Below are 25,906 nucleotides of genomic sequence, written 5' to 3'. Positions count from 1 at the left end.
TCCCTGTGGTAACAATAACCTACATTCCTGCAGGCACCAGCGCTTGGTTTTTTGATTCGATTCGTTTTTTTGAGAGATGAAAACTACTTACTGCCTTCTCTGGGGAACGCTAAGTCCCCATCCCAGCCCCACCCGACCCTAGCAGGTCAGTAAACCCACTCTGGATTCCTGAGTCTTCCCAGGGACTGATGGGAAGAAGCCGCAGGTGGGGATCTAGCTCAGCCACAGTATGGGCCAGCACCATCTCCATGTCCTTGGCCATGCAGTCAGGAAGCTGAATCCGCTTTCTGTAACTCCCACCCTCTGGTCCCAGTTCTGCCACCAGGAGGGACATGGATTAAGGCTTCTCTGCATGTTGTGCGTCCCTCTAAGCATCGGCTCACCCATGTCAGTGCTCTCTATAACTGTGGGCTGGATGGGCCGGCATTCCATCACAGAGGGGCACTGAAGTGGTGGCCACTGGGGACCTGCTCCCTGTACTCAATTCCCCGCCAGGGGAGCTGGAACTGACCACCGGGAAGTCTTTTCATGGGAGAACACATGAGGCCACTGTTTTCAAACAGGGTCTGGGAGTTTCTGCTGCTGGATCTGCTACAGGGCAGTCAGGTGGCTGTGCTGAAGGAGACTGGAATCCAGGCAGCCTGAGCTTGCCTCCCTCTCTTCCCAGCCTGTGTGGAAGCCTGGGGCCACTACTCACGTGGGGGCTGCGGTTTCCTCAGTAGCAGCCCGCATCCCTTCACTGTGGGCGTGCTCTGGCGTCCTGTTGTCCAGGTGTGCCCCAGGACAGCAGCAGAACTTAGGGGTGGGAAGATTCAGGAGGGAAAGAGGAACCTGATTTTGGATACAGAATGTGCAAATGATGGGTGAACATGACTATCTATTTGAAACTGTGACATTTGTGTGTGTATGTCCAGGGCTGCAGTTGGTAGTTTTGGCCTGGGATAGGTGAGGGAGAGGAGGCCCAGAAGGACTCGGCTGGGACATGCAGCCCCGACAGGAACTGCCATTTGCCTTTCCCACAGCCCCCACTGCCTCACTGATTGGCAGAAGCTGCTTGGCCCACTGACAGTGTCTTGAGTTTATTCTCTTCTCCCATGTGAGGTATAAACAGAACTGTGTCAGTTCTTTGGAAGCCAACCTTCCTCATTCTTTGCCTGCCAGAGCTTAAGAATCAGGGACATGGGACACTGGCCACCGGCCACTGACCTCAGATTCTCAAAGCCCATGGTCTGGCAGAGCTGCTGTAGATTCCAACGCATGAAACTTCCTGGTAAATATGTTGCATCTGAGCCGGTGGCAGGTGGGGTGCCCAAAGCAATGCCAGCCGAGAAAGGCCCGGATGCAGCATGGTGGTCAGCAAGCGTCTACACATCCTGAGTAGGCAGGGGGAGGAGGGGACCTCTCTCCACTTGGGAGGTCTGCTTGTCTGCCCAGCGCACAGTCACCATGTTCAGGCAGCAAGAGCACCTGCAGACATGTACGAAGTCAGGACCTCTGGTTTCTTCCCCTTTCCTTCCCCATTCTCGGGATTCCCTAGATTCCAGGAGGCGGATCTACAGAGAGCCCTGGGGTCCTGCCTCTGTTGATGCTGGCTGTGCCCTGGTCACCCTGCTGTAGCTGTGGCATTTGCAGATTCATAGAAAAACCTCACACAGAGCTGTGTGCCAGAGGCTGCTCCGGGCATAATTGAAGGAGAGACTTTCCTTCTTCAGCGCCCACCTCCCTGGCTGCCAGATGCAGGCACAGGCAGCTCTGCACCCAAACCAATGCTCCTTTGTAAAGACAAGAGGCACACACAGCGTCATCGGACAGGCATTCCCGCCAATCGCTGCTTTGCCTTTCCAATTGGATCTCTTATAGGCCATCACCTAAAACCTACACTTTAAAACTACTGCAGAGCAAACTTCGTCAGATGTCCTTTTCTTGTATAGGTTAAACCCAGTGCCACTGTGCCCAGTCTACACACGGGAGCCTTACATTCCAGGAGAGTATTAGTAGCCCCTTAAAAATAAATGACTGAGCTTTAAAGAACAAGGGTACCTGACAGTCCAAACGTGGCTGGAGATTTCACCTGCCATTCCATCTCATCCTTACTGATCTCAATACCACATTGGCATCCTGGAAGAACTGGTCCATGAGGGGCTTCAGATGCTCCAGGTCCCCTGCGACCAGGGCAGTGTGGTACTCCAGCACTGGAGACCCTGCTCTAGCTTGTGGCTCCTTCTCTGTCTTTTGAAAGATTTGAAGTTTTCCTCTGTCTGGCCCTGGCTGTCTCTCCATTACGATACCGTCGATTTCAGTTCAGGAACAGGAAAGATGGTCTTACGGAGTGTGAGCTATTTCTATTGTCATTACTCAATTGTCATCCAGTTGGGGCTCGATGGTGGTGTATTTATAACTCCTGTGGGCTCTGATGTGATAATGGTTACTTGATATGACCAGGGGCATGTGAGCACTGGGATGTTGCAGTGCTCAGCCACCCCCTTTGTGATGATATAGATGCTAACTCTGGAGACAGACCACATCTGGATAGCTCCAAAGCAGCTCTCCATGCACCGAGGGCAGACTCCCAGCACACATTTAATTGTGATGGACTTGTTTATCCTGCTGTTGGGCAGATGATTCCCCAGTCTTAAATAGCATTGAATTTACCTGTTTATGTGGAGTAAGAGACTCACTTATAAATATGACGTCAGTGACCAGAATACTTAGCAAATAAGTAATATACTCTCAGATTTTTTAAAAAAGTACTATATTTAGAATCTGGAAATAAAAGTCTTAAGCTCAGAGGAAAGAAACAAATATTTATGAAGCACCCATTGTACACTAGTTGCTTTTTAAGTATTACCATATTTATTTATTTACTCCCAATAACAACCACATGAAGGAAATAGCATGACCACGGCCTCTTGGCAAGCTAGCAGCTATGCTGTGATTGGAACCCACGTGCGTCTGTCTCAAGAGTCCGTCCTCTGTCCCCCCACACCACTCTGCTGGCTTCCACTTCATCAGGTAGGACCTACTCAGAACTGGGTCAGCACTGTCAGGAGCCACTTTCCAGAGAGGGCTCTTGGCTCCCCAGGATTTAGTCTCTCTCCACGTGAAGGTGGTGCCACGGAGCAGGACCTACTCGCAGGGTGATAGGGCCGAAAGGGTCTGTCTGCTGTCACTAGTCAGCGCTCTCCACTCCCAGCTCTTGTATGGTTTGGGTGCTATGAATGGTTCCTACATTTATAAATAGTTGGGAAAAATCAAAAGAAGAATAATATTTCATGATAGTCACAGCAACCCTCCACCTCCTGGGTTCAAGTGATTCTCCTACCTCAGCCTCCTGTGTAGCTGAGACTACAAACATGTGCTGCCACGGCCAGGTAATGTTTTTATTATTATTATTTTTTGTAGAGATGGGGTTTCACCATGTTGACCAGGCTCGTCTCGAACTCTTGATCTCAAGTGACCCGCCCACCTCGGTCTCCCAAAGTGCTGAGATTACAGGCATGAGACACTGTGTCTGGCCAATCCCAGCACTTTGGGAGGTAGAGGTGGGAGAATTGATTGAGTCCAGGAGTTTGAGACCAGGTAAGAGAACAAGAGTCACTCCATCTCTCCAAAAAAAAAAAAAAATTAGCTGGGCATGGTGATGTGCACCTGTGGTCCCAGCTCTTTGGGAGACTGAGGTGGGGAGGATCATTGGAGCTCGAGGCTATAAGGAACCATGATTGTGCCACTGTACTCCAGCCTGGGCAGTGAAGTGAGACCCTGTCTCAAAAAAAACTAATTACTACCTGAAATAAGTGAGGCTTCTCTTTCTTGGTTTGAAGAGTGTCTTTTTGCTTTTTATCCCATCCATGTTCTCTGTTGCCATGACCAGTGATGAGCAGCTGTGTGTTCCAAGGGTTGTGGCCAGCCTGAGGATGTGTGAGGGAGGCCCCACTGGATACTGCAAATGACCAGGTTCCAGATAAGTGTCCCTGGGTGTTAGGAGGCTCCATGGGACAGATGGGGGAGGTTCCCAAAGACATGATCTGGGGTGCTGGTACCTGTGAGTTTCTTCCAGGGATGGATAACTGATCCCCAAATGTGTGTCCCTTGCTGAAGATGAGAAATGCCACATTTTTTTTTTTTTTGAATGAATGGTAACAGTTCTTGATTAGTAACTTATGAGTTATTTACTAAGGTTTGGTTATTTTATTGTCAAAAAATTAAATAAGCTCATTTTTTTTCTTGTAATATAAATCATATGCAATTCCTTCCTTCTTTTTTTTTTTTGAGACAGAGTCTTGCTCTGTCACTCAGGCTGGAGTGCAGCAGTGTGATCTCTGCTCACTGCAACCTCTGCCTCCAGGGTTCAAGTGATTCTCTTGCTTCAGCCTCCTGAGTAGCTGGGACTACAGATTCTCACCACCACACCCAGCTAATTTTTTTATTTTTAGTAGAGACAGGGTTTCACCTTGTTAGCTAGGCTGGTCTCTTTCTTTTCTTTTTCTTTTTTTTTTTTGAGACGGAGTCTTGCTCTGTCTCCCGGGCTGGAGTGCAGTGGCCGGATCTCAGCTCACTGCAAGCTCCGCCTCCCGGGTTTACGCCATTCTCCTGCCTCAGCCTCCCGAGTAGCTGGGACTACAGGCGCCCGCCACCTCGCCCGGCTAGTTTTTTGTATTTTTTAGTAGAGACGGGGTTTCACCGTGTTAGCCAGGATGGTCTCGATCTCCTGACCTCGTGATCCGCCCGTCTCGGCCTCCCAAAGTGCTGGGATTACAGGCTTGAGCCACCGCGCCCGGCCAGCTAGGCTGGTCTCAAACTCCTGACCTCAGGTGATCTGCCCACTTCGGCCTCCCAAAGTGCTGGGATTACAGGTGTGAGCCACCGTGCTTGGCCTGTTTTTCTTTCTTTCTTTCAACCATTCTTGTTTTTCCCCATTAGGAAGTTGGAATGGGCCAATGATGGTGAGCAACAGAATTCTTTGGCTTGTGCACATGAGTTACAATACAAACTATGTGAGCAGAAGCTGGAGGGAGGCGAAAGGGTCAGGAGAGCTTTGCCTGGATGAGCAGAGAGAAGGGCAGTGGAGTATGTGCCCAGGAGAGCTAAGCAGACCCTCGCCCAGGGAGGCGGGCATAGCATGAGCCCCCATTTGCTCATGGCCAATGTTAGACCTGGGGACCCATGGGATCCCATCCCCACATGGTGTTGCAACCAGGAAGCAATAGCAGAGAAGCAACAGGGAAAAAGATGTGAAATAAAGGAATACAGCTCACTGGGCTGCGCATCCTTGGTCACAGTCGAGCTTCCTAAGCTTCCTCTTATGCTAGTTTCTTCTCTCTCATTCTTCTCTGCACACAAAGGCTGCCCTGTGACTCCCCCAACCTCTCGTTAAGTGCCCCCTGACCTCGGAGTGTCCAACCAGAGCAGGCTTTCTGTGTGGGCTCTTTATTTGGAAGAGTAACCTGGCCTTTGGGTTGCCCCTTTCACCAAGATCTTTTATAACTAAGGGGTGCCCAGCAAAGGGAGACCTTTGATTTTCCTTACAAGAGGTTGCAGCAAAGGGTGAAGTAGAAATCACACACATTTATGGTTTGATATAGAGGTGTTTTGACCCTTGTTGTAGAACCCTTGTTCTGACCCTTGTTACAGGCATGAGTTTATGTGCACAGACTGACCCAAGGCCTGGAGGTTCACCCAAATGATAAAACCCACCTCTCTTCTACAGAGGAGGGCTGCGGGTTGCTGGGTGGGGAGGGACGAGGCCACGTTTGGACATCTATGATGCAGGGGGATAAGGGACAGGGGCTGTGCCATGAAAGCTGAGGGGCTCACACGGGTGAGAGTCAACCTCAGCTGGGTGTTGGGGGAGGCTTGGCCATGACCCCAGTTGGTGGCCATGGGGGCCGTGAGTTTATTTTTTTACCATGTTTCTCTGACCTCTGGGCAAAGACTCAGTTCTGAGGCTGCAGAAGGACCCACTGGGCTTAGCTCTTGGGGGGTCAGGGCCAGCTGCACTCGGGGGCTACTGCTCCCTGGACACCCACTGTGAGTGACTCTGTGTCAGGTGTATCCCTGCAGGTGGTTACCCTTGAGGTCATTTGCAGGTGATGAAACTGGGACTCACAGATTCAGTTACCTTTCTCAAGGTTTCTCAGTCCTGACAAAGCCGTGCCCAAGCACCTTCCCGTGAGTACAAGGGCTTCCTACCTTGCCCTCACTGTTGTCCCTGGAGCACGCCACACCTTAGCATAGGGATCTGCAGTCCCCAGATAGTGCCTTCATCTCTCCAGGTGTCTGTGCAGGCTGTTCCTTCTGCCTGCGGTTCTTATTTTCCCCTCCTTGCCTGGCCAGCCTCATTCATCCTCCAACACAGCTTAGCCTCCCTTGACCTCCAAGACCAGTCCTGATGTCTGTCCTTGCACCCTGACTGTGGCACTGGGCACTCTAACTATTACTGCTGTTCCTGTGTCCCACTTCACCATGAGCTTTTTGGAGGATGCTGGGGCTGCCTCTTCCTCTCTGGGAAGTTCTCCATGCACTGCATGGTGTTCCACACAGAGAAGGTCTTCAGTGTCAATAAGGGAGAGAGCGAATGGACTGGACTCTTTGAAATTTGCTCAATGTTAAAATTCCTCAGTGGTTCTTACTCTTATTCTTGGCCATCTGTTGCCTTTCGCCCTTAGGGAAGAACACCATAGTAACATGGACGCTCCGCTGGCCTGGGGCAGATCTCGGGTGCTCAGCGTGGGGACTTACCTCAGATCTGTGCACCTCACTGCACAGCCTACCTTCTCCCACCTGTAGAGATCCTTACTAGGTTTTGTAAGAAGACCTGGTCTGGCACAGTAGGTCATGCCTATGATCCCAGCACTTTGGCGGGTGGATCACGTGAGGTCAGGAGTTCAAGACCAGCCTGGCCAACATGGTGAAACCCTGTCTCTGCTAAAAATACAAAAACTAGCCTGGTGTGGTGGCACGCCCCCGTAATCCCAGCTTCTGGGGAGGCTGAGGCAGGCGAATTGCTGCTTGAACCTAGGAGGCATAGGTTGCAGTGGGCCGAGATCATGCCACTGCACTGCAGCTTGGGTGACAGAGTGAGACTCCGTCTCAAAAAAAATAAAAAATCTTGGCTACCGTATGCCCCCTGAGAACTCTTTAAAACTTTGTTTCACATGTTTTTAAAGTTCATCTCCATTATCCACATCATCAGTAGCAAAAGCAGCATCAATGTCATCAATGGGAATAGCAGAGATTTTTTTTCAAAGAGCCCACTGTGTGCTTAGGACTCTGCTGGTGCAGTGGAAAATGCATCAGTAAAGAAGAAATGGACCATATTTGTTAGGAACTTAGAGCCTTCATTGGAGGTCAAATGCGTTTGCATGCATAAAATGACCAACAGTAACGCAGTGGAGACCACTTCGCTTCTCAAATGTCCACCAGAACAACGTGATGGGCTTCGGCCTCATCTCCTTCCCCCTTCAGTTGTGTATTCCGTAGTTGCACTGTTCATTTCCCCACAATATGAAGGTCTTGGGGTCCTTCCTTTCTCTAAGCATAGCCATTTTGCCATTTTATTTTTTCTCGGACTGATTGTTCGTGATTAGATAAATTTCTGAAGGACTTACTCATGCACAGCTATAATCTGATCCAACTTGAACCTGTGTTTCACTTTAAACTAGCACATTTTCTGATGCCTGATATAGCTTGTCATTGGTTATTTTTAAAAGGGCTGGGACACTGGAGGTAGGTCCAGGGATAAAAGCCATTCCACACTGCACCAGATGCTAAATTTAGCTTTCCAGTGTTATTTGTCAACAGCTCCCTAAATATCCAAGCTTGGTTTCAGTAGGTAAGGCATAGTAGTCAAGAAACAGACTTTTTTTTTTTTTTTTGAAAGCTTTAAAAATAGCTCATGGTAGATAGCATTAGTTCATAAGTAGGACATGCAGATGACTTCATAAGCATGGCAGAGAGCTGTCTTTTTTTTTTTAAAGAACAATAATAGCCACATGTTGATGACTGCATTAAAACAAACAAACCTGAAAACAACCCATTCATTCATTCATTTTCATTCATTCATTCATTCACTAAGCATTTATGTAATCTTTTTTATGTTTTAGGGCGAGTCTTAAGGTTTGAGGGTTTGAAGGCAAAAAACCTAATAATACCCCTGCCTGCAAGGATCAAACAGGAGAAAGCAAGGAGCAGAGGACTCCAGCAGACAGAAGTTCTTTAGTTTTCTTTCCCAGCAGCTGAACGATGCCCTGTAGTGGCGTGAATAACACTGTTTTCTGACCCAGTGCTCTTGACTGTGCTCTTTGTTGCCTGCTGCCTTCACATTATCTATAGCTTGCTTGGGTCAGGTCATTTTAATCTCATTATTTTTTTGGTCCTCACCCTTCTCTGCTTAGTCAAAGCCAATACATAGCCTCAAGATACAACTCAGGTTTTATCTTCTTTGCCAACTTTAGCACATATACAAATTCAACTTCTTTTTTTTTTTTTGACAAGGCGTCTGGCTCTGTCGCCCAGGCTGGAGTGCAGTGGCCGGATCTCAGCTCAGTGCAAGCTCCGCCTCCCGGGTTTAAGCCATTCAACTGCCTCAGCCTCCCGAGGAGCTGGGACTACAGGCACCCGCCACCTCGTCTGGCTAGTTTTTGTATTTTTTTTAGTAGAGACGGGGTTTCACCGTGTTAGCCAGGATGGTCTCGACCTCCTGACCTCGTGATCCGCCCGTCTCGGCCTCCCAAAGTGCTGGGATTACAGGCTTGAGCCACTGCGCCCGGCCTCAACTTCTTTCAAGAGTGAATTTGCGTATGAAGTTGCTGAACAATTGTCAAAGTCTTTGAGGAACTGTGTGATCAAACAAAAAAGGACCAGAAGTCTAGAGGTTTAGTTTTCAAATGGAAAGAGACTTCGGATTCCTCAGACTGATGATCTTGACATTAGACCTGGGCAAGATCCCTACACGGATTATGAAAAGGATGGTCTGGGAGCATTTAGAAAATGGAGTGGAATCACCTGGAGCTCCGTGAGTCGCTAGGAACACGTCGGGGTGGACTAGAATTTTCTTCTGTGACAGGGTTATCATAAATATGCGGAGGGGGTATAGGCAACAACCTGCAATGCCAGTTTCATGACAGCCTCTTGGAGGAGATGGAAGCAGTGTGAGTCTTTCTTTAGGAAACTCTGGCTAAATAATGCAAACTGCAGAAATAATGCACATGATGCCTTGACAGCAGCAGTTCAAACCTTGGCTGGAACAATGAATCACCTGGGGAACTTGAAAAAACACGATGCCTGGAGCCCACCTGGGAGTTTCGGACATAATGGGCTGGAGGTGCAGCCTGGGCATCAGGACTGTTAACAAGTCCCCGGTGGCTGGGCGTGGTGGCTCACGCCTGTAATCCCAGCACTTTGGGAGGCCGAGGCAAGTGGATCACCTGAGGTCAGGAGTTTGAGATCAGCCTGGCCAACACAGTGAAACCCTGTCTCTGCTAAAAATACAAAAATCGGCCAGGCAAGGTGACATGTGCCTGTAGTCCCAGCTACTTGGGAGGCTGAGGCAGGAGAATCCCTTGAGCCTAGGAGGCAGAGGTTGTGGTGAGCTGAGATCATGCCACTACACTCCAGCCTGGGCAACAGAGCAAGACTCTGTCTCCAAAACAAAAAAAAGAGTCCCCAGGAACTTCTACTATGCAGCCAAGTTTGAGAACCATTGCTGTGAAAGGCAGCCGTGGAATCTGTGACCCTTTCAATGCAGTGTGGAATGGCTTTTATCCCTGGACTTACCTCTATTCTGTGTGATACATATCGTGATTTGAATGCATATGTGGAAAGTTAGGGATCAGATGGGTGCCATGGAGCGTGACACAGCCAAGATTCCAAAAGGTCTCAACAGATCAGAGCAACGGGCTGATTCAATCAATGCCGCATTCAAACCCCAGGCCCATAGGCATCTGTGGTCCTTGAGAATTGTGTGGCTGAAACAGCTACTCACTGCTATGGGTTCCCTGTTTGGGGCACTAGAAGTTTATTTCTCTTGTTTTCAGGTTCAGATGTTGTTGGTTGTTTTGATGCATTGATATTTATACCCAAATTTAGATGGCATAAATGCAGCAAATTATTTGAAAACATTCAAAGCATGTCTGTACAGTAAGAGTAACTCATGTCAGACAGATGACCATTTAAGTTCCCTTTCTCATTAGCACTCTTGGCTTTGTAGAACTGAGAGTCCCTCTGAGAACTCCTGAGAGCCCCTGTGCTTTGCTTCCGGGTGTTGTCCTTGATCTCTGTGTTTGCTTGCACGGTGTACCTTCCGCTCTCCTCCCACAATGGCGGCCACCATGGGCTTCTTTGATTTTTCTTGGTTGGTTGGTTTGTTTTCAAGCTAGCCCACTAAGAGCATCACTTAGTGTATCTGGCAATCACAGTGAGGATGTGAAGGGGTCCATCACAGTTTGCACAGCCTTATTCCACTTTTCACTTCCATGTCTGTTTCCTTTCTCTCTGGTACAGCCATAGAAATCCTCCCCCTTTTTTCTTCAGTGTTGTTCTGTGCATTGCCAGGGCCCGTGGGGTTTCAACGTCTACTCCAGGGTATGGAGGCCAAGGAATGCTTCTAAACAAATACAGTGCCCTTCTTGAAAGAGAGGGATTCTGATGAATGTAACTTTCTCCAAGGCAGTACATTTAATATTTTTAGTTTTTCAAATGGTATACTTAGTTGATGAGGAAGCTCATTTGTATGGGTGGACCGTGGCAGAATACTAAACAAATGTAATTGCTGTGGTCTTTTGTTGCAGACCATGAAGTGAATTTAGGAAAAGGAAGGCAAGAATCCAAGCAGGAGAGGAGGCCTGACTTGTGTCTGGCTAACAGAGTGAATAGACTGAATTTCTCTAATATTTGCCAGGTAAGTCAACTGGATTTAAATATAATTTTGCAAAGAATATTTTGGAGGCTTAAATAATAAGCATAATATTTCATCTGCAGGAGACACAAACACTAGTTCTTTATAACTGAGTCCTATAGTGTAGGTAGCTAATGAGAGGGAGTTTTTGCCTCTGGATCAAATGAGATGAAAAAGGTAAAATCCACCTTGAAATTATAATGGGTTATCCAAATGGTAGTGTTTGAATGGTGATTATTATTTTCACGTGACATTGGGATCTTTGCTTCCTGCCATTGAGTTGACTAGTGATTTTCTTTTCCCCAGAAGCCTCCAAGGATTAATCCAGCTGAGGCTGAAACCTGGGGCTGGCGGGCTTTGTGGCAGGGTCACGCTCTTTCTCCATGGTCACAACTTTCCATACCTTCAAGCCAAGAGGTAGAGTTTTCGAGGCTGCAGGACACCCTGCCATTTTCTTCTGTTCTTGGGGAAGGGCAAATGTTCAGATTCTTTCCTAGGTCATTGGCAAATGTCTGGCTTCCTTCTGGAAATGTCCAAGTGGACAGACAGGGGCAGAAGGTCATTACCCTTGTGGACATTGTGAGATTCCATGCACTCTTTCTTAACTATGCCAGTGCACCTTGTTGACCTGGTCAATTTCCTTCTCCCCTTTTTTACCTGAAGGGTTTCTGTAAATGGCCATGTACTAAGTCTGATTGGACTCTGGGATAGTAACATCACTACAGACTGGTGCAGCAGCCCCAGGCCTTCCAGTGGGGTTACTTTCACACCCTTTTCTGGTCTTTATTCTTCCTGTTTTAATGTCTAAAGCCACCTTTCTTTCACCCCACTCCCTGCAGAATTAAAAAAAAAATTAAAAATAAGAAGCTGGGTAGGTATATAAAGTTCTGCTTTTAAGAGTTCCAGGACACATCCATCCACCAGAGTTAGTCACACAGACGTTAATATCAAAAATGTTAAAGTATCTCAACCTCCTCTCTGAATAACAGTGTTAGCACAGCACACCTCATTTAACAAAACATTAAAACATTTTACTTCCTCAGATCAAGTGCATCTATTAATAATGACTTAAATTGTCTGTGCTGATTTCACATTATTAAGAAATCTCATTTCCATCAAGTGGAGGAACACAATAAGGGAGGAAACCACCTCACTAACTTGTTTTCCCGTCACTGCTACCAAGCCCAGTGCAGATAATGCAGAACAACAGTCACTTCTCATTATTAACGTGATCTTACCCAAAGGTCAAGTGCCGCTTTCACTGGCAGCCAGGAGGGCTTTTTTGGAAGCTCAGAAACAAAGGTGCCCTTGAACGCCGTGGATCCGCTGTGGATGAGCGCAAAACGCAGTGGCCCAATCCTCAGCGTGCACAACCACAAGTAAATAGCCCTGGAAGGACATTTATAGACTCTGGGGACGTTGCTGGAAAGCGTATCATTGAAGCTCTCCCTGATAAAGGGGACGAAGTTTCTTTACAACTGGCGTGGGGATTTAATTACATGATAAAATTGCAGCTCCTGCCTCTCGAGACAAATTGCATGTTCAGACTGATTGTTTTTTATGAATCTCACACAGAGAGCAAAATACTTCTCTCTTGAAGTTGGTTTGGTCTGAATGTTCTGCCCTGTGATCCTTTATATCCCTCTAGAAACAAGAAGTTTACCTATCCTGCCGTTGAGAAGGGTGGTCTGGGAGACAATTTGGTAGACACTGCATACAGCAAAGTGAGGCCAGTTTTGTCTGACGGAGTTAAATTCCAAAATTAGAACTTTAAACTTCCAAAAAAAAAATGATAAGAACTATAAGTGACGCTAAACCACAGGACCACTAATCACGTTCAGTTTTACTAACTTAAAATGCAAGTTAAAAATGACAAGACATCTTTTTGCCTATTGTGAAAGATTTTTTAAAAGTCAAGTTTTTGAAGAGTTCAATGACACTAATGCTCTCCCAGCTGGCAGGTGGGAGGGTAAATTTCTGTTCAGTTTGGAAATGTTCTATACGGAGTTTACATGTACAGAGCATTTTTCAGGTACTAGAAGCTTACAGAAATAAATAGTAGAAATCTGGCCAGGCGTGGTGGCTCACGCCTGTAATCCCAGCACTTTGGGAGGCTGAGGCAGGTGAATCACCTGAGGTCAGGAGTTCCAGACCAGGCTGACCAACATGGTAAACCCCTGTCTCTACTAAAAGTACAAAAATCAGTCGAGCATGGTGGTGTGCGCCTGTAGTCCCAGCTACTCGGGAAGCTGAGGCAGGAAAATTGCTTGAACCTGGGAGGCATAGCTGCAGTGAGCCGAGGTCGTGCCACTGCACTCCAGCCTTGGCAACAGAGCGAGACTCTGTCTCACAAAAAAAAAGTAGAAATCCTTGCCTTTAAGGAGTGTTGAATTGAGTGGGAGGGCAGACGGCCACCATTAACTAGCGGTGGAATCAGATCACTGCTGTATGGAGGTACAGGTATTAAGATGGGGATGCCTCAAATAAGGGATGAGAGTGATGGGATGAGAGTGATGGGCTAGGGAAAGGGCCAGCTTTCCCCTAATGTGGCATCTGAGCAAAGCGAGAGGGAGGTGTAGGACACGGAAGGTGCATTTCCTCCCCCGGATGTCTGTTTCCTCCTCTTGATCTATTGCTGTGGGGAGCTGTACCCTATGTTCCGGCCTGAGCAAGAGGCAGGTGTCACTAGCCACCATGCTATGGCGCTTGGGGACACAGGTGCAGTCAGGAAGGCAGCCAGCCCTTTGATGACGTGGAGGGGTCAGGCCGACGGGCACCTGAGCAGGAAATGAAGCCGCCACAGACAACAGGCCTGTGATTCAGGACTGAGAGGAGAGGAGGGGCCTAGATCCTTTGGTGGACACAGAGATGAGCCGCCCAGGCCCCAGCTGTAGGGAGGACTTGTCACCCCAGCTGTTGGCTCCTCCACGGTTTGCCTCAGCTGCAGAGCTGCCTCACCCAGGAACACTCCCCGCAATGTGGCCAGATCCAGTGATGGATCCAGGTGCAGCTAGAGCTGTCCTGCCATTCTGGCCCCAAGCAGGGAAAACTGTGACAGGTCATCTCTGTTCCAGAGCTGCCCCTGGGGTCAGCCAAGACATGGTTACGTGGTGTCAAGGGTCCCCACTGCCCTTGCCAGCCTGGCTTTCTAGGTGTTAATCCTATGAAGTTTCCTGCGAAACAAGCTCTGCTCAGCATCCAGCACTGACCCCTGAGCTCACGAGCCACTGGGAGGATGGTGCGTGTGTTGCTGGCACACAAGAGGACAGGAAGCAGCAGAGGAGGTGGCTGTGCAAAGGCCAGGAAGGGACTGGGGACTGAGGTGTTGTGGAGCTGTGGCTTGGACCAGAGTTTCTTAAGCACCCGAGGTGAGGGAGCACGGATTTTCTTTTCTTTTCTGATTCTAATCTGTTGCAGTTTGATTCTTATTCAAGGGGCTCAGTCTTTATTTTTGTTTTTTATTTTTTTAAGGACAGCATCTCACTCTCTTGCCTAGGCTAGAGTGCAGTGCTCCAGTCATAGCTCACTGGAACCTGAACTCCTGGGCACAAGTGATCCTTCCACCTCAGTCTCCTGAGTAACTGGGACTATAGGCACTTGCCGGTTAATTTATTATTAATTTTTGTGTGTGTGTGTGGTGGGAGATGGGGTCTCACTATGTTGCCCAGGCTGGTCTCTAACTCCTGGCCTCAAGCGATCCTCCCCCCTCAGCTTCCCAAAGTGCTGGGATTACTGGCCTGAGCCACTTCACCTGGTCTGATTCTCTTTCAAAGTACATGAAATTAGTTACTGGCAAAAATAAAACTGAAAAACAACAGGTAATTACAAGTCTGCAAATCAAAGTCATAGATGTTACATGAATGTGTTAAATTGCTGTAAACATGTCTAAATACTTACTGTCAATTTCTGTCAGACACTTCCCACAGTGCCTCCTGCCTCCTCAGAGTAGCCCTGTGACTAATCAGCCTCTGGGTGGGTGCAGGGATGTGGGGAGAGAACAGCAGAGAAGTTGGGAGAGAACGAACGGCAGGGCTGAGTTAGCTCAGGGTACATCTTTAGGCCTTTGGATGCCTGTTATAATATTTAAACTGTGTGCTGTTGGACAGGAGTCACCAAACTTTTTCCATAAAGTGCCAGACAGTAAATATTTTACATTTTGCAGGTCATATGGTCTCTGTGGCAACTGCCCAATTCTGCTACGCTCACATGAAGGCAGCCATAAAGAATATGTAAATGAAGGAGGTGGCTGAGTTCCAATAAAACTTTATTCATAAAAACAGGCAGCCAACCCACAGGCCAGCCTTTGCTGTAGGCAGTACAGAGTATGGCAGGTTTGTGGGAAGAAGAGTTACATGATGCATCTCCATATATCGAACTGATTGCACCCTTCTCTCTGCACACGTTTCACCCCTTCACTCCCATGGAACCTGCTGTTTATTCTCAGAGTAAACCTGACTCAGCAACAGGAATTGAGCACCCAGCCATGCGAGCCCACACAGCCGACCCCCTTCTGTCAACTCTGCCCTTCTTCTGCTTGGCTGAACTTCTTGGATCTATAAGCTTATGTTTTTTACACTAAAATTGGGAAACGCTTGGCAGTTATTTCTTTAATCGTTTTTTCCATCCTGTTATTGCTCTTCTCTTCTCTTTCTTGGACTCCAGTTGTGTATGTTAAACCTTTTATCTTGTCCCACAGACCCTGTTCATTTAATTTCCCATCATTTTACTTTCTCTTCTTCAGATCAAATATTTTTCTATTGATGTTTTCAAATTTGCCAGCTCTGTCTTCTGTCCTCCTCCATCTGCTGTGAAGCCCATTGTTGATGGGAACAAGACCAGCCCTAGTTTCAAGGGAAGTGGGTGATAGGGTTTGGATTTGTGTCCCCGCCCAGATCTCAGGCGAATTGTCATTCTCAATGCTGGAGGTGGGGCCTGGTCGGGGGTGATGGGATCATGGGGGCGGAATTCTCAGGAATGGTTTAGTGCCGTTCCCTTGGTGCTGTTCTCAAGATAGTGAGTGAGTTCTTGTGAGATCTGGTTGTTTAAAAGTGTGTAGCACTCCCCACCCCGCTCTTTCTCCTGCTCCTGCTCCTGCTCCTGCCGTGTAAGCCGCCTGCTTCCCATTTGCCTTCCGCCATGATTGAAAGTTTCCTGAAGTCTCCCTGGAAGCCGAAGCCACTGTGCTTCCCATACAGCCTGCAGAACTGTGAGCCAGTTAAACCTCTGGTATTTCTTTTTTTTTTCTTTGAGATGGAGTCTCATTCTGTCGCCCAGGCTGGCATACAGTGGCACGATCTTGGCTCACTGCAACCTCCGCCTCCCAGGTTCAAGCGATTCTCCTGCCTCAGCCTCTTGAGTAGCTGAAATTATGGGCGCACACCACCACCTCTGGCTAATTTTTGTATTTTTTGTAGAAACAGGGTTTCACCATGTTGGCCAGGCTGGTCTTGAACTCCTGACCTCAGGTGATCCATCCACCTGGGTCTCTTAAAGTGCTGGGGATTAGAGGTGTGAGCCACTGCGCCTGGCCTGGTATTTCTTTATTGCAATGTGAGAATGGACTAACACAGTGGGGAGATGAATTTCTTTCTTCAGGTGGGCACGTTGCACGCCACAGGATTTTGCTGGTAAAGCAGAGGAGGAGGGTGGTTGTGAGGGGACAGCTGGCAGCTGGTGGCATCTCCTGGCACCTGTCCTTTCTCCTCTATCTTCTCTTTAGGTAAAGGAGTCAGGTGTTTTCTTTACAAATTAAGATGACCTCATTCCTTTGCTGAATGGCTCCTCATGGCCTTTCCAAGTAAGTGTAAGCACCTGTGCTTAGAATTTGTGGCCTCAAACAATATCGTCCCAATCTCTTTGCCCGGGGCTTCCTCTCTTCTCTGACTTACACACCCAAGTCCTAGTTGGGTCCCACTTCCCTGTCCCAGGTGCGATGTCTTGGGGGCACTACGTTTGCTGCTGGTCTCCCTTTATTTGTGCTTCCTTCCTTTGGGTCACAGTCTCCCAGGAACATGCTCCTCTTTCGAGGATGGAGCCAGAGGATTTCTACTGTGTTCTCCCTGTGCTATTTGGCACATTAATATTTATTATTTATTTATTTATTTTTAACTTAACTTCTATGTATTCATTTGTTTTTTGGAGACTGATTTTCACTGTTGCCAGGTTGGAGTGCAGTGGCACGATCCCAGTTCACTGCAGCACCTTCCAGCTTAAGTGATCCTCCTGCCTCAGTCCCCCAAGTAACTGGGACTATAGGTGTGTGCCATCACGCCTGGCTAATTGTTGTATTTTTTGTAGAGATAGGGTCTTGCCATGTTGCTCAGGCTGCTCTCAAACTCCCGGGCTCAAGAGATTTGCCCACCTCAGCCTCCCAAAGTGCTAGGGTTACAGGCATGAACCATCATGCCCAGCCCATAAATATTTATTAGGTACCTACTATGTGCAGGATGTGTCAAATAAGACAAACCTAGTCCCTGTCCAATCTCCAGGTGCAGAGGCTGGCATTAAAAGATAGTGGGGCATTGGATGCGAAGCTAGAATCAGGCTGTAGAGAGCATGCCTGCCATTTCCAGTTAGTTCCTTTAGAATGTTTATTTCTCAAGCCGAGCACTTGTGGCAGGAAACTGTCGTCATCTTGCAAAGGTAGAAAAGCCTCTTCGCTATTATTCTCATTTCTTTTTGTTCTTTCCAAACTCTCCAGTGTGCTTGGGAGTGATGCTAATAGATGTATGTCATCAGCATACATTATTTCTTTATTAGCCCGTTTCTCAATTTTGATTCTGAAAATATCCTGATTTAGTCTAATTGCAATTTCACTGTGTTCCACGGGCAGTGACGGTTCGTACTTGGGGGGAGCTGAGACGCGACCCTGTAGGATTTTTTTTCTTGCCCATGTGCCTTTGAAGCGGGACCATTAGCTCTAAGGCATGCATCTCATCTCATCACAGTGTGATTCAACCTGCTTCTGGGGAAAAAAAAAGAGCCTAGGGTGTGTGTCTCATAGAAAGCAAAGAAACATTTTAATTCTAGGTGGTGGGAGATATTTTTCTGTATCTAAAGAGAGGGCTGCTGCTGCAGCCATTTTATTCCTAAATAATTTAACTATATTCAAAGATAATCTGATGTTATTGTAGGAAAGTGTATTTCTAATAAATTCCACTTGATCTGGGTGAATCAATTCAGGCAGCGCATAATTGAGTCTGTTAGCAAGGACTTTAGCAAGAATTTTGCAATCAGCGTTAATTAAGAAGATGGGACAATAATTTGTGCATAATTCCGGATCTTTTCCTGGCTTGTGAATCAAAGTAATAAGAGCAATGCTCAGGCTGGTGGTGGGATAGTGTCATTAGGTGCTGATTTATAAGTACTTAGAAAGGTTTAATTTCATTTTGCTTCGAGCAGGGTCTCCCTGCCCCCACGTTCTCTGGTGGGATGAGCAGTCAAGACAGCAGAACGCTTCTCCTCCTGCCTGCCCTGCCGTGGGTGACCTCTCTGTTTTTATTCCCATTTCTGTTTTTATTCTCCAGCCTAGCACCCCACTCACTTGCCTGTGATTTTTTGGATTATTTTTGCTCAATGATTTGAAACCAGGGACTCCATCTACTGAGATTGTGTGTGTGTGTGCATGTGTGCATGACTGTGTGTGTGCATGTGTACATATGCATATATGTGCATCATGTCAGATTAAAAGGTTGTAGACAGCTTCACTGGGAAGTTTTTTCAGGGACCTTCCTGCAAAATGTCTCTGGGTGGGTAGGCAGCAAGAGTCCCTGACTACAAGTCAGGAAGCATACCTGCTCCCACTCTGCTCCTAACTGGCTGTCGACTAGCAACACAGGTGAGCAGCAGTGTTCCCGTCTGTAGAACGTAGCTGTGGGATGAACTACAGGTGCCGTGGAGCACAGGAAAGGGCACTGGGTTTATATTGCCGACTGTGGAACCCAAGGTGTGTCATGCAACTTCTCCAAGCCTCATTTTCCTCAGCCGGAGGAGTGGAAAGGTGAGAGCTCTTGGAGATGCTCTCACCTGTTCTCCAGGGAACAGCAGGTCCTTGACGCATTGCCGACTCCTCCTTCTTGGCCTCTGTGTAGGACCAGTTTCAGTTTGAACATGCCCTGATTTGGGGACTTATTCTTCCTAAGCCTTGAGCCAAGCTGCTGCTTCATCTGTGCATATGAGTTCGTAAACCAGCTTCCTACGCACCTTCCAGCTGGTATCCTCACTGCCTCTTGACCTGAACCTCAGCACTGGAGCCCTTCCTTCCAAGGCGGGGTGTGGCCCACACAAGCCCCTGTTAGAATCCACCACTCCTGGGAAGGCAGTGGGGGTCGGGAGGCTTTGTTCATCCCCTCCACAAACACAAGCCATTTGTCTTAGAACCTGAGTTAGTCCGATTGGTAAAGATGCTTAGAGATGATCCAGACCAATCCATTTTTGAAAATGAGGAAATTAAGGTTCAAAGAGGTGGTCTGACATGTTCAAGGTCACACAGGTCATGGGAGAGCTTAGGCAAGAACCTGGGTCCCCTTCCTCTCAGTCCCTTGCCCTTCCCATTACACCACGTCTCGGCACCATCATCAATGGGTACGCTCTTGTCATTGCGTTGGAAAATGATTCCTCCAAGGCGGGAGCTGTGCTCATTTAACTTCGAGTCAACCATTTGGTTTGTCCTGAGTGATGTTATTCTCCAGGCATAAGGAAGGATGTCTGACTTAAAGGAGCAGGGGATATGGCCCGTGTGTCATGGTTCGCCCCACATCAAGCCTTAGATGAGAAGTCTAATTCTGCAGATGGACCCCATTTTCACACGTATGCACATGTCCGTGGTGTGTTTACCCTCACTCATTCCCCACCTATACATGCGGCTGGTGAGATCTCTTAATAAAAACTCAATTAGTATTTCTTTAACTTTCCTCTGGATGCTTAAATACCATTACCCCAAACACAACATAATGCCTCTATTTTTCTATTTCAATCAAGAATTCAAGTAGCATCTTGACTTGTATATAATATATCAGCAGCAAAATCATGGAATGCTGACATCCTTAATAATAGCAATTAGTAATCAGTTGTTTCTTAAGTCGTTTGATTACACTAGTTACCAAATTGTACAGTTGATGCATTTGGGGGCGAGATGGGTCTCACTGCCCCTCCCCCAGCCGTACTTTGTCCCTCTCTGTGTTCTCTGCAGCTACTGAGCCAATTGGTATTGAAAAGAGGCAAGCACAAATAATGCAGTTATTACTAATATTAAACAATAGAGACTTGGCTGTAGCAGAAAGTAGAATTAAATATTTCTCTGCAGAAACACAAATCCCAATAGTGTCTGTGGAAATGCAGTCTGTGCCCACCCAGCTGAAGGTCAGCAAAGGAGCTTGGCTCCTCCATGCCAGTCACTGCACCCAGAGTCCGAGCTTTCTCTCAGGGCTAAAATTCCGTGCTAGGCTCTGGTTATAATCGAGTGTTAGGTGAGGTTCTTGCCCTGGAAGAGGTTGCATTTGGGTTTGAATTGTCCAGTTGGTATATAAAAACCAGCCTAGCAAGGCCATGCATTTCAGTAATGGATGGAGACTAAAGGCATTATGCTTTCATGGAGGGAGGATGCAAGATTCTGTCCCAGAGCTCAGGGATGGCCTTCCAATGGAGGTGACCTCCCCTGCTTGGGATCTGGAAGGATAAGATGGCAAAGGTGAGCAGAGGAGGTGCAGCCCTGGCTGGGAGGATCCTGTTGGGATGGGGAGGCTGACTGTAGGGAGCTGGGGGGCTTAGCCTCAGTGAGCCCAGCAGGATGTTGGGCATCCCAGGTCCATCCTTGCAGGAGAGCATGTGTCTTCGCAAGGGCACAGGCCAGTTGGCTCTTTAAGAGAACTCGGATTGATGGCCATTCTCCTGCCTAATGCCTGCCCAATGTCTGCTAGGGCTAAAAATTTCAGTTCCTTTGACTTCTGCCTGCACCAAGGTGGGGGCACATGTTCACCTGAGGGACTTCTCCAGAAAAAGTTCTTTCCACCATTGGATACCACTTTTTCTCTATGCTTTTTTTTTTTTTTTTTTTTTTGTGGTGATGTTGACATGGATGCATCAAAATATATTCTGTTTCTTTCTGTTCTATTTGGTGGAAGTAATAAGTTTACAGGCCAATGAGCATGGTGATTGCAGTGCAAGAGGCAACGTCCTCAAGTGATCATGTTAACATGCAGAAAGAATGGTTACTTTTCTTTTTCTTATTTTTTCATATTGTCATTTTTTGAACAAAACTCAGAGTTCTTCTGTTTACTGAGGTTGTCCTTGGGATAGAAACCTCTTCCCTCTTCTTTCCCCCAGGTACTTTTGCCAACATGAGCCTTGACCCTTGCCTTCTCCTGGCCCGGGTGGGCATCCCTAGCTCTGCCCCCTCTCTTGGCCCAGCCCCGTTTTCCTGTGTTATCATTCCTTCCTTTTCACATTCTTCCTCTCAGGGATTTAGATGCTTGACAGGGTCTATTCCCAAAATGTGCTGCATTTCAAGGTCATTGCGATGAGTTTTGACCACTGTTCAAAAATTGTAAAGACCCTACATGTAGCTTACAATCCAAACAGCTCTTTCTTCCGTGAAGGATGATCCCCCCAAACTTTCTCTTGCCTTGAGAAAGAGAACATTTGTTCCCACAGGAAAAAGGAGCCTATGCCCATTTTAGGCTGCGACAGTGAGTCTTTGGGATTATGGCTTCAGGGAAGCATGGAGAAGGAGGGAACCTAAACGATGATCCAAGCCAGCAGCAGTTCCCCAAGAGCCTCTGCAAATCACCAATTCTACGGGTTGTCAGCAGACATGAAAGTGAGGTTCTGGGGTGAGATGAGAAACCGCGCCAAATGCAATTGCAATCCTTAAGTCCCTTTGTGGTAAAACTCCTCCAAGTCTTTGATATGTCATCGTGACAATCTCTGAGGGGAGGACCCAGCAGAAAGCAGTTCCCAAGCTCATCCCACCATGGAGCTTTTCTCAGGAAGCTTGTGGGTCTCTATGTGAGAAGCAGTGATCTAATCTCGTACCCTCGTTAATAAGTGGAACTCCCAGCTAGATTCATCTTCTTCCTAGCCTTTCTCTGCCTCCTTCAAATCCTAGTTTCCCATGTTAGCCAGAGTGGCATACCCCAAATGAACGTCTGACTGTATTGCTCCCTGCACCCTCGTCCTGAAGTCCAGCCTGTTTTCTCTGTGATAAAGTCACTGATAAGGCGTACCCTAGGATCACCTGTTTAATCATTTAGCATACCATCATCCTGAATTGAAGCAACCTGGAGAGACCCAAGCACTTTAAACATGTCATCAGTATCAAATTGTTCCTGCACTGCTGAATCCTTAGGTAGGAAAAAGTGCATGTGTATGTGTATCAGTCCGTTTTCATGCTGCTGATAAAGGCATACCGGAGACTGGGTAATTTATAAAGACAGAGGTTTAACAGACTCACAGTTCCACATGGCTGGAGAGGCCTCACAATCATGGCAGAAGGCGAGGGAAGAACAAAGGCATGTTTTACATGGTGGCAGGCAAGAGATAAGGAGAACTAAGCGAAAGGGGAAGCCCCTTATAAAACCTTCAGCTCTTGTGAGACGTATTCACTACCACAAGAATAGTATGGGGAAAACAGCCCCCATGATTCAATTATCTCCCACTGGGTCCCTCCCACAACACGTGGGAACTATAATCCAAGATGAGATTTGGGTGGGGACACAGCCAAACCATATCAGTATGTAATTTATAACTTAATGGATTCATTGTGGAAGGAATGTAACATTCCTATCACCATTTTCACAGTTTCAAGTGTTTGGTAAAATGAGACACACAGGAAAGATTTTGCAGGGCAATTAGTCATGTGAAAAGAAAGGATATTTAGGTTCAAGATTCCCAATACACAAATCTTCAACCAACTGGGACAGGTTTATAAAGGAAGAGCTGTTGAGAGGACGCTTGCTGCCGTCGGGATCTCAGCAGAAAGCAGATGGCATGAGCTCAGGGCATGCTGAAGGCAGGCAGGGTTACAGGAGCTACAGGAGACCACCTACAGGCGGCAGCAGCCACAGTGGGTGGCCATTCCTAACCCTGTACCTGATGGTGCAAGAGGGGCAGGAGCTGCTGGGAAGGAGCCGAGCCTTCCACAGAAGGAGGTGCTAAACCCAGCAGCGATCTGGCAAGGAGGGCCGGGGAAGCACTCTCCCTGCCCTCGCTTTCCCCCAGCTCCTTTCATTAGTGGCACCCAACAGGAGCCAGAGGGCAAGTGGGACTGACGCAGTTTGCAGAGATCAGCCTCGGGGGCTGCTTGGGTACGGTGGGCCTTGAGGGCAAATGCAAGATGTACAGCTCAGCACTCCTGGTCCAACCACTGCTTGTGATGACAACCTTCCCTAACCACATCCCCCCAGGGCAATCATCTAGAGAGATGGAAGGTACCACGTTTTGGATCATGGCTCCTGACCCCTGCCAGATATGAGGAAAACCAAGGTGAAGAGGAAGCAAGAGAAGGTTCCTTCCTAAAGCGGCTGGCTTAAGTCCCCGCTGCGAGGCAGCCCAGGAAGTAGACCCAAACCAAGGGGGTGGGGCGGACCCCCTCGGAAGTTCCAATCTCAGACCTCAGCATCTCAGCACCCCGAAAGCTCCAATCCCTGGCAGCAACTCTCACACATGTCCCATCCGTGTTCCTCCTGCATGTTGCGCACATGTGTGTGCATGTGTGCACCTATGTTGGAAGGGAGAACGGGGGTGAAGAGGAGCCCTTAGCACCCCTTAGGGGCCAAGACTAACCTCGTCCCCTAATCTGACAAGCTGGGAAACAGCACAATACAACTAAAAGTAAATCATAGGTCCGGAAAACACTTTGAGGAAGCACAACAAAGGGATGATTTCTTTTTTTCTTCTTTCTTTTTTTTTTTTTTGAGACGGAGTCTCGCTCTGTCGCCCAGGCTGGAGTGCAGTGGCCGCATCTCAGCTCACTGCAAGCTCCGCCTCCCGGGTTCACGCCATTCTCCTGCCTCAGCCTCCCGAGTAGCTGGGACTACAGGTGCCCGCCACCTCGCCCGGCTAGTTTTTTGTAGTTTTTAGTAGAGACGGGGTTTCACCGGGTTAGCCAGGATGGTCTCGATCTCCTGACCTTGTGATCCGCCCATCTCGGCCTCCCAAAGTGCTGGGATTACAGGCTTGAGCCACCGCGCCCGGCCCAAAGGGATGATTTCTATGCTGCATAAAGAAGTCCTACAAAATGATAAAAATGATTCAAAGAGACGGAACGTTCCTGCCCAAGACCCAAATAGACAAGTCTTGCACCGGATGAGGCCTACAAAGAAAAAATCCTGTGGACAAGACTTCGTCCAGACCTGTAAAGAAAGGATGGGCGCAGGCAGTGAAGAATGACCAGTGTACGCTTATTAAATGGCAATTTAATGCAAACATTCATTACCAGCGATGCTCCTTGGTGAGGCTGTGGCAAAACACATCACCTCACTGTCAGAGGGAATAGAGACCCTTGCGGAAAACAATTTGGAACCAATTTAGAAACAATACACTTTGAAAAAATGTTATGTTCTTGTTCCAGTTATATGGCTCCTAGGAATTTATGGTAAGGATATAATCCCAAATAAGAAAAAAGCCATATGAATCCTAATAAAGATGCTCATTACAGCATTATTTATAGAAGCAAAAAGGTAACCAAATATTATATTTTTGTAGGCATTTGGTTTAAGTATTTCAATAGGGGATTGAAATTAGGAAGACTAGCAACATGGAAGATACTTTAGATTTTTTAGATCTCGGGGAGCAGAACACACAATTATGTGTATGATATGGTTATCAGTGGGTGAAATTTACATATGCAAATGGACAAGCTTGGAAAACAATGGAGCCACAGAGCAGCCACTGTGGTGGATTATGGCACCAAAGGTTAGTTTTTTTGTGTTGTGTTGCACTTGTTGCTTATGTAGCACATGCATGTACACGGTCTATGCAGTACGCGTGTATGCACGTATGTACGAGAGTCAGATATCCGAGTACATATCATTTGCTTTTTCCAAACATTTGCCCCTCTACCTCCAGGATCTGCCCACCTATCAGCGTAACTTAGTAATAAAGTCCCAGATGCAGCAGGCTCGTTCTGCTTACCTAGCAGCATGCCGGGGGGCAGCTGAGCCGAGGGGTCTTTCATCCAGTCATCATTGGCCAGTTCTATCACGGCGTCCACGGGCGTGACTTCAGTGCAGATTAAATCCCCCACTCTCTCCTCATCTTTGGCATCCAGGGCAGACTTTAATCTCTTCACTAAATCTGAGTTGAGTGGGTAGTCGGGAAGGTAATCCGAGTTGGACATTGTTGTGTCGTTTGTGCAGTGACCAGCCCTTCTTTTCTTCCTCTAAAGTGACTCCAAAGTCAGCAGCTGTCCGCAAGAGTGGCGTGAGGGCTGCTATAAGTAGCAGCACCCTGGCTCCTCTTACAGTCCCTGGGGAGGGCCACCGGCCAGCAGGGAGGTGTGAAGTAATCTTTCCAGAGGCCTCAGCAAAGGATTATTCTAGAGGTGGGGGCAGCGGACATGTTTGTGAGTGGTGTAAGAAGGAGAGACAATATTTTCAAAGAGAGCTTTCATGGGTATTGTTGAATAATGTCTTCTTTTATCAAAAGTGAGGCTCTCTCCTGAAACTTTTTAAACCTCTTCCTGGCACTGGGCTTGGACCTCCGTTCTGCAGAAAGGAATATTTTCTAATATTCTACCCCTTGTGTTCCTTCACTTCCTCTAAAAGGAGCGTCTGGTCACCTGTAAATTGGACGTGCCTCCAACTGCATAGAATAGAATGGAATCTTTGGTTTCCAAATTCAGAGAAGGACTGGCTGATCTCAGGAAGACAAAAGCATCACAGAAGTGAGAGAAAAGTAACCTAAATATTACCTGCGACCTCCCCATGCCTCAAGGGTGGTAAACTTGGCTCAAAGCCTATAATTCCATGACTTGTGGGAGTGCAGAGCCCTCAGGTGGATTTCTGTGCACTCCTG

General features: G+C 47.6%; 1 protein-coding gene across 1 annotated transcript in view; it reads right to left on the bottom strand.

Moving 5' to 3' along the window:
* The window catches only part of ASB18 (ankyrin repeat and SOCS box containing 18), a 75,945-nt gene extending 50,639 nt beyond the window's left edge, over positions 1–25,306 (bottom strand). Inside the window, 3 exon segments of the mRNA XM_033229791.1 lie at positions 2,041–2,103; positions 2,106–2,162; positions 25,025–25,306. Of these exon segments, the coding sequence (XP_033085682.1) occupies positions 2,041–2,103; positions 2,106–2,162; positions 25,025–25,229 (325 nt within the window). The 5' untranslated portion in view covers positions 25,230–25,306.
* Positions 25,307–25,906: the final 600 nt, after the last annotated feature.

This window comes from Trachypithecus francoisi, unplaced genomic scaffold (assembly GCF_009764315.1).
Source record: "Trachypithecus francoisi isolate TF-2019V2 unplaced genomic scaffold, Tfra_2.0 Lachesis_group13, whole genome shotgun sequence".
NCBI classification, from domain to species: Eukaryota; Metazoa; Chordata; class Mammalia; order Primates; family Cercopithecidae; genus Trachypithecus; species Trachypithecus francoisi.
Note: the sequence above shows the minus strand (reverse complement) of the source record. Positions and strands in the feature narration are given on the sequence as shown.